Source organism: Terrapene carolina, unplaced genomic scaffold (genome assembly GCF_002925995.2).
Source record: "Terrapene carolina triunguis isolate 2854851 unplaced genomic scaffold, T_m_triunguis-2.0 Scaffold33392, whole genome shotgun sequence".
In the NCBI taxonomy this organism is placed as follows: Eukaryota; Metazoa; Chordata; order Testudines; family Emydidae; genus Terrapene; species Terrapene triunguis.
The window spans coordinates 3216658-3225635 of record NW_020697743.1 but is presented as its reverse complement, the minus strand read 5'-3'; the positions used below and the strand labels follow the sequence as shown (position 1 = coordinate 3225635).

Below are 8978 nucleotides of genomic sequence, written 5' to 3'. Positions count from 1 at the left end.
GGGAGTACAGTAGGTGTCTATAGGGGATATGGGGTCTCTGGGGAGTAGAGTGGGTGTATGTAGGGGATATGGGGTCTCTGGGGAGTACAATAGGTGTTTGTAGTATGGGGGGAGGGATAGCTCAGTGGTTTGAGCATTGGCCTGCTAAACCCGGGGTTGTGAGTTCAATCCTTGAGGGGGCCACTTAGTGATCGGGGGCAAAATCAGTACTTGGTCCTGCTAGTGAAGGCAGGGGGCTGGACTCAATGACCTTTCAAGGTCCCTTCCAGTTCTAGGAGATGGGATATCTCCATTAATTTAGGGTCTGGGAGGCATGTACAGGTGATAGGGTGTCTGGGAGCATAATAAGTGTGTATAGGGTCTCTAGTGGGCTTGTGGGGGTTATAGGGTTTCTGGGGGGCATAGTGGGTGTAAGTAGGGGTATACAGTCTCGCTGGGGATGCATACAGACCATACAGGGGAGAATGCCTGTGTGGGGTAGATTGGGGTGTTTGTAGAGGGGAGTGTAGGGAAGGGAGTTCGATGTGAAGATGTGTACAATGATGTAAACACACCTGGAGTTCCCCTCAAAGCCATTTAACTGCCCATCTGACCCTCCAGCAAGTATTCATATATAGCATCTGTCCCAAAATGCTGTCCTGTTTGTTGGGGTAGGAGACATTGCTCAGGAGGGTGAGAAATCCACACCACTGAGTGGCGTAGTTTAGCCAACCTAAGTCCCCATCTAGCCAGTGCTAGCTCTCTTGAAGAATTCTTTGGTCTAACTAGCTGCTGTCTCTTGGGAAAGTGGATTACCTATGCCAACAGGAGAATCTCTCCTGTCAGCATAGATAGTATCTATACTGAAGCCCTACAGCTGTAGTGTTTTAGGTGAAGATAAGCCCTCAGGAATAGTGGATAAAGGTTTCCTCTTTAATAACCAAGGAAACCTGTGATGTGCATGCCTGGCCTTTGCAACCTGGGAACTCCCATTGTTTGTCCAATGCCTGCTTCTCATGTACAAGGTGTTACACCATGAAGCTCAACACACTGGCATTGCAGTCCTACCAGGGCACTACAGTGTTGCTTGAGTGACTCCATTCTTTCCTTTCTGACAAAAGCCAGAGAGTAGTACTGGGCAATTTGACTATCTCCCCTGAAAGCTCTTTCATGCAGTCTGTAAGGCCTGGTCTACACTACAAAATTAAGTCGACTCAGTTAGGTTGACGTACAGCCACCACAGTAATTACTATGGTTTTTCATGTCCACACTATGCCCCCTCTGTTGGCAGTGCACATCCTCACCAGAAGTGCTTCTACCAATTTAACTGACAGTATAGGGCATTGTGGGGCACTGACAGCTCCCATGGGCTCCGGCAGTCAGCCCTGCATAGGGCTGAGAGCTCCGGCAGTCAGCCCTGGGTCAGTGGGGTTCCGGTGGTGAGCCCTGCGCAGGGCTCATAGCTCAGGCTCTCAAAGGCAGCAACAGGCCATGTAAGTTACGCATTGTCTACACCAGCAGTTCTCAACCTGTGGCCACATGTGGCCCAATTAGCACACAGCTGCTCTGGTCTGGCAGGGGGCGGGGCTGCCTGAGGGGGAGACAGCATCTGGCAGCCTGTAAGAGCGCTTCTGCCAGCCTGGGGCTGGTGAGTGCCATAGGAGGGCAGGGTGCGGGAGAGTGGGTCTCTGGGCAAGTTGGGGGGGAGGGGGACTCTGTGAACTAGGGGTTTGCAGGGGTGCTGCAGCACCCCCAGGTTTTAGGTGAGGCTCCACCCCGGCCCTGCGCCTTGCGCTCTGCACCTAGCCAGGTGCTGGAGGTACTGGCTGCCTGGCCTGGTGCAGCAGGGTCCGGGTCCCGGCTGTCCAGCGGGTCCAGCGGCAGGGTACAGCTGTCGGCTGCCACCCGGCCCTGCACGGCAGGGTCCAGGTCCATCTGCTGCCCAGCGTGATCTGGGACGGGGCTGGCTGCTGCCTGGCCCCGCGTAGCAGTGAGGTCCAGGGTCTGGCTGCCAGCTGACGCCTGGCCCCGCACAGCGGGGTCTCAGGGTTTGGGTGCTGGCTTCTGCCTGGCCCCACCTGGTCTACACAGACACTGTGTTGACTTAACTACATCAACCTAAGTGCTAAGCCTCTCGTGGCGGTGGAGTTATTATGTCGGTGTAATGGGTGACTTGCATCGGCGGGAGCAATGGTGTAGTATGGACATTTACAGAGTTAGGTCAACATAAGCTGCCTTACGTTGATCTAACGCTAGTGTAGACCAGTTCTAAATGTACATCCAGTTAAGTCATAATGTATTCCTGGCAGTAGCTGAATCTGCGAAGGACAGAGCTGTCAGAAGTCGACAGCAGGACTCACCCACAAGGAGTGCTAAGCTACCCTTTGAGTGGTTATAAACCTAAACGGTTCTAGCTTTATCTCTCCGCGTGCTACAGCCCAAATGTAGAACAAACACCCCAAATGAGTAGAGAAAAAAGTACTGATGGGGCAAAACTGAAGTGCTGTGAGATTCCTTTTTAGTGTAAAAAACTCTACATTTTCAGTTTAATTATTCTTTATTTCTACTAAAAATAGTTTTCAAACAATAGAAGTACAAACACACCAAGTATGTGTAGAATATAGGTAATTGGGATGTGACCAAAATGGGGATGTCTGGCAAGAAAGACTCAGGAGGGTAACTATTTTGTAAGTGACTGGTTTCAGAGTGGTAGCCGTGTTAGTTTGTATCAGCAAAAACAATGAGGAGTCCTTGTGGCACCTTAGAGACTAACAAATTTATTTGGGCATAAGCCCAATAACAGACTTAAAAGTGGCAATTCTTCAACAACAAAAAAACTTCAGAAACAGACTCCAACGAGAAACTGCAGAACTGGAATTAATTTTCAAACTGGACACCATCAAATTAGGCCTGAATAAAGACTGGGAGTGGATGGGTCACTACAAGAACTAAAAAAAAAAAACTAATTTCCCCCTACTGTTACTCACACCTTCTTGTTAACTGTTTGAAATGAGCCACCCTGATTACATTGCCCTCATTGCCACTACAAAAGTGATTTTTCATCCTGTTGATAATAGCCCACTTTAATTGAACTGTCTCAACCCCCCACTTGGTAAGGCAACTCCCATCTTTTCATGTACTGTTATATATATCTTCCTACTGTATTTTCCACACCATGCATCTGATGAAGTGGGTTCTAGCCCACGAAAGCTTAGGCCCAAATAAATTTGTTAGTCTATAAGGTGCCACAAGGACTCCTCGTTGTTTTGTAAGTGTTAGTCCCTCACCTTAGGTGAGTTTATTTTCCAGACACCACTACTGTAATAGGACAGGAAGGACGTAGAAAGGGGAAGGGGAGGGGGAAAACAAACACAAAACCAGCAGAGATGATAAATACTGAAACAAAGTCAAGGAAATAGACGACACTGAGGAACTAAATGAAAAGAAGCAAAGTTAAAATGAGAAGTAAACTAAGCCGTAACAGACAGATTCAAAGAGAAAGCAAAAACTGGAAAACAAAAATGCACCCCCTCCCTCCAAAATGCAACAAAAGGAAGAAAAACCCCACATTTAAAGATGGGAGGGGGGAAGATATGGAAAGACAGATACACTGAAAAGAAAGACACTATATAAAATTGCTTCAAAGTATTAAAGGGAAAAGGTGTGGTTACAGCACACAGCCACTGCAGATTATGTGGGAGCAGAAAACATCTTTATTTCTGCTTTGTGATGAAACCCAAATTCCTCTCTAACATATACTTTTACAGTATTGCCCCATTTTTACTTTGGGGACAATATTAAGTGTTGTTTCATAACTAAAGTTTCTATTTAAGAATGTTTTCCTACCATACAAATCTATTATCGTGGAGCATTTGTAAAATACCTTTGCTTCTGCACCCTGAAATCCAGGGGGCTTCATAGGTAACACTGGATATACCTTACATAACATTTCACTTCCACTGACTGTCAAGAATTACAATTCAAGTTTTCATACCATTTTGAAATACTCAGTTTCCTCATCCCTCCGCCCAATTCTCGACCCCGTGGCACTTCTCCATCCTCCTGGTTCGAGGGAACTGTTGCAAAGGTTTTCCCACGGGCCCCTGATGGCAGTGCTCCTTTGCAAGCTGTTCTTTCGAGTTCCCTTCTGAACTCGAGTGCCCCAGGGCTACTGGGGTGTACTCCATCTGGGTGAGCCAGCCACAGGAAAACACCTCTCTGCACAATCGGATCCACAAGTAATGCACAGAATTGCTATAATAATCCCCCCAGGATCTGGTTCCAAGCACCTTTCCTGCCCCACTGGCTTCCCCGCTTCTCTGCAGCTGTCTCCAGTCCCTGTTGCTTTCCTACGTGTGCAGGTCTGCCTTAACACGGCAGATTTGGAAAGCAGGAAGTCAGCCGGGGAAACCACGTGTGTAACACGAAGAGGGGGGGTATGTCCAGGGCGCAGCTTTTGCTTTCGCTGGAGTCGCTAAAGGGAGAATCTCTCCCACCCCTGGACCAGGAGAGCGGCGGACCTGCGAGCAGGGTAACCACAGAGCCCCCGTGCCCAGACCCCGCGGAGCCGCAGCTGGGATGCCTGGCTGGGGGGACCCCTGTGGGACGAAGCCTGTTGGGGGGCCGGCTTCTCAGTGAGAGCTCCGAGCCTGGGCCGGCGCTAGTGTAATCCCGGTCCGTTTCCCCGGGCCCCATGGGGTCGGCTCGGAGCTGGGAGCCCGGAGTAATAATCCTGCACCTGCTGCTCGGCGCGGGCTTGGGATCTTACGTGCTCCACGTGGATGTTTCGCAGTTTGAAAGGCCCCTGAAGCACTTCTGGAAAAGCACTGGCTTCTGGTAAGCGCCCTTTGCTTTCTGAACACACCCGCATCCAACTCGAGAGCAAGCTTCCTCCTGAAGTTCCTGCCGCCTGTAGGAAAGCCGGGCTGCTCTGCCTTTACATCCTGCATTGGTACCCCGCAGGGGGTAGTCCAGGAGGGAGGAGGGGGGTTTTCTTTATGACCTAAACAGCCCCCGCAGATAAACTAAACCGGGCTTGTAAATTGGAGAAGGCAGGTACCTAATTCAGATAGATTTTCAGGGTCTGTTTTGCAGACGTCAAAGCATCATATCCTGTCCCCCCCCACACACACACTTAGCTACTGATTACTAGTTTCTTCTAGTGCAGGGGGGTTGCACAGCTGTAGCAGAGCAGAACATGGCCCAGTATTATATTCCTATAGCTAAGTCTCAAGCAGCAAACTGGGTCTTAGGACAGGATAGAAGATTCAGCTATTTCCCCACCCCTTTCCGGGGCCTGTGAACATGCAGGGCCTTCTCCCAGGACAGTACATGCTGGGTTAACAGTCAGAACTCATGCATCACTTTGGTGTTTTAATTGTGCTCAAAGCCCCAAACAAACCGTAGTCCACCTTTCTCCTGAGTTGACTTTTTCTAGGGGCTTTTCCCAGCAAGTGCACCTCTCATCCCCTCACCTTGTTTTTGCCTTAGAGACTCTACATCTGTCTTCTTGCATTGGATAAATAGTCTGCCAGTCTGACAGCCAGTCTGAGGCCTCAGAACCTGCTCCATCTCGATGTGGGTCCAGGAACCCAGCATATTGTAACAGGCTCACAGATTTACTGCCCCCTCTATGGATAGGATTGTACTGCTCTGCCTGACCCCGAAGTAGACAGTCAAACGAATATGTGGCATCTTACACGAGTATCTATCCCATTGCCTGAGAAATGTGTGATTCCTTTTCCAGTCAAGCATCCTAGGGAGCCAGAGTTCCCAATCCACGCCATTGCCACATTACTGGTATCCGAGCAGTGCCTTGGTTACTCTGCAGCTGGAAGTTTGTGATAGGTTAAGCTGGAGACAAGGTGGGAAAGGTCTTTTATTGGGGAGGTATCTTTTATTGGACCAACGTCTGTTGGTAAGAGAGACGAGCTACACCAAGCTCTTCCTCCGGTGTGGGAAAGGCACTCAGAGTGTCACAGATAAATACAAGGTATTTGTGACCATGTGACCTTATTACATTATACTGGGTTCCAGGACCCGCATGGAGATGGAGCAGGGTTCTGATGCCTCATGCTGGCAGACTATTTACAAGGTATTTAGCTGTGACACTCTGAGTGCCTTTCCCAGCCCTGAAGAAGAGCTCTATGTAAGCTCGAAAAGTCTTCTCTCTCACCAACAGAAGTTGGTCCAATAAAAGATATTGCCTTACCCACCTTGTCTCCTGAATCTCTAGGCACTGCCAGTGTTAGGAGATTGGAAAAACCTTGGAAGTGAAACTTGATAAAAATGGAAAGTGTTTTTACTTAGACTGTTCAAATAACTCCTCTTAATTTACATACAGTGTTCAACTCACACCAAGGGAACACTTGTAAGAAAATCTGGAAGATTTTACACACTTCCCTCCCTCTCTTTAAATTAATAGCTAAGATCTCGCATTTAAGATCTCCAGGACAACAAGATGAGGGAAAGCTGGAGTCAACATTTGTGCTTTTAGAAATGCCAGAACATTAGAAGCACCACGCCCACCTATAAAATAAATAAAGTTAACAGTTATTTATCCATCAGAAAATAGCAAAACAGGCACCATCCCATTTTTTAATTTTGCAAGTCATCTTTAAAGGTGTTTTTACTGCTCAGGAAGAGTAGCAGATTAGCACCACTGGAAATGTGGTTTATCAAATGACCATGCACTACACATGCACAGACAGCAAAAAGTACAAACGTCCCTAATTTGCCAGTGTGCCTCAAGCCCAACCTAGGAGTGACTACTTCCAAGCGTGAGAGACTAGTTCAGATTTTGGGCCTCTTCAATATGTGACCTCTCTGCTGAGACCGAGGGCAGCGTTGATTGTGACTGTCATGTTTCTGGCATGGACAGTCCATGTTATTGATTGTTTAGACATCGTCAAAGACACCGAATAGTTAGTGCTAAACCCCAAGATATTTTTACCACAGTTTAAGGTTTAACTTCTGAACCACACCATGCTATAAAAAACATTTATTTCATATTTCTAAGTATCAGAGGGGTAGCCGTGTTAGTCTGGATCTGTAAAAAGCAACAAAGAGTCCTGTGGCACCTTATTGACTAACAGACATATTGGAGCATGAGCTTTCGTGGCTGAATACCCACTTCGTCAGATGCATGCTGTGATGGGTTGGATCACAGAAACCCCCTTGGGAGCTGCCACCCGATGTGCCAAGACTACCCCTGCTTCTGTTTTCCCTGCCAGCTCAGGACTCTAGCACCCTGTCTTGCTGAGTCAGACACTCCTGTCTGACTCCAACACAGACCAAGGGTCTGAATCACTTGTCCCAAAACTGCAAGTTTACCCAAAAACAGCTCACAGGAGTGTGCTTGTCTTTAGCACTCAGATGCCCAACTCCCAATGGGGTCTAAACCCAGATAAATCCGTTTTACCCTGCATAAAGCTTATGCGGGGCAAACTCATAAGTTGTTCGCCCTCTATAACACTGATAGAGAGATATGCACAGCTGTTTGCTCCCCCAGGTATTAATACATACTCTGAGTAAATTACTAAATAAAAAGTGATTTTATTAAATACAGACAGTAGGATTTAAGTGGTTCAAAGTAGTAACAGACAGAACAAAGTAAGTCACAAGCAAAATAAAATAAAATGCGCAAATCTATGCCTAATCAAACTAAATACAGATAATCTCACCCTCAGAGATGCTTCAGTAAGTTTTTCTCAGACTGGACACCTTCCAGGCCTGGGCACAATTCTTTCCCCTGGTACAGCTTTTGTTCCAGCTTAGGTGTTAGCTAGGGGCTTCTCCATGATGGCTCCTCTCCCCTCTGTTCTCTTCCACCCCTTTATATATCTTTTGCATAAGGCGGGAACTCTTTGTCCCTCTGGGTTTTCACCCCCCCTCACTGGAAAAGCACCAGGTTAAAGATGGATTCCAGTTCAGGTGACATGATCACATGTCACTGCAAGACTTCATTACTCACTTGCCAGCACACACATATACAGGAAGACTCACAGGTAAACACAGTCATCTGCAGACAATGGTCCTTGTTAATGGGAGTCATCAAGATTCCAAACCATCATTAATGGCCCACACTTTACATAATTACAATAGGCCCTCAGAGTTATGTTTTATATTTCTAGTTTTAGATACAAGAGTGGTACATTTCTACAAATAGGATGATCACACTCAGTAGATTATGAGCTTTGTAATGATACCTTACAAGAGACCTTTTGCATGAAGCATATCCCAATTACCTTACATTCACTTATATTTTTATAAAACCATATAGACTGCACAACGTCACACATGCGTCTGACAAAGTGGGTATTCACCCACGAAAGCTTATGCTCCAATACATCTGTTAGTCTATAAGGTGCCACAGGACTCTCTGTTGCATATTTCTAAGTGTACAGGAAAGGAAAGTTAAAGCCAGCTTTCTTTAACTTTTTCTTAAATGATGAGGTTATTATTAAGATTAGCTGAAAACATCTTGGGAACAATTTATAAAGCTCCATTTACAGTTTCCCCAAAAGGAAAGAAAAACAGATTAAAAGGAAAGCAGAAAAGGTACAAACAACAGTTCTGTTCAGGGCCAGTGCAACCCATTAGGTGACCTAGGCGGTTGCCTAGGGTGCTAGCATTTGGGGGGCGGCATTTCGGGTCTTTCGGCGGCGACCGCAGCGGCCGGCTCTTTGGCCGCCCCAGTCGTCGTCAGCATTTAGGCGGAGGGAGCTGGAGCAGGGGGGCACGGGGAGGGCCGCCTGCAGCAAGTAAGGGGGGGGGAGCGGCACGCAGGGGAACTCCCCGCCCCAGCTCACCTCTGCTCCACCTCCTCCCCTGAGCATGCCGCCCCGCTCTGCTTCTCTCCCTCCCAGGCTTGCGGCGCCAAACAGCTGATTGGCGCCACAAGCCTGGGAGGCGGGAGAAGTGGAGCAGTGACGGCGTGCTCGGGGAGGAGGCGGAGCAGAGGTGAGCTGGGGCGGGGAGCTGCCGCACGGCTCCCTGGG

General features: G+C 48.0%; 1 protein-coding gene across 1 annotated transcript in view; it reads left to right on the top strand.

The window, feature by feature from the left end:
* Positions 1-4648: 4648 nt before the first annotated feature.
* LOC112108264 (alpha-L-iduronidase) overlaps positions 4649-8978 on the top strand; it is a 72342-nt gene continuing 68012 nt past the window's right edge. The window contains exon 1 of the mRNA XM_026663367.1: positions 4649-4815. Within this exon, the coding sequence (XP_026519152.1) occupies positions 4673-4815 (143 nt within the window). The 5' untranslated portion in view covers positions 4649-4672. The remainder of the gene's footprint in view (positions 4816-8978) is intronic.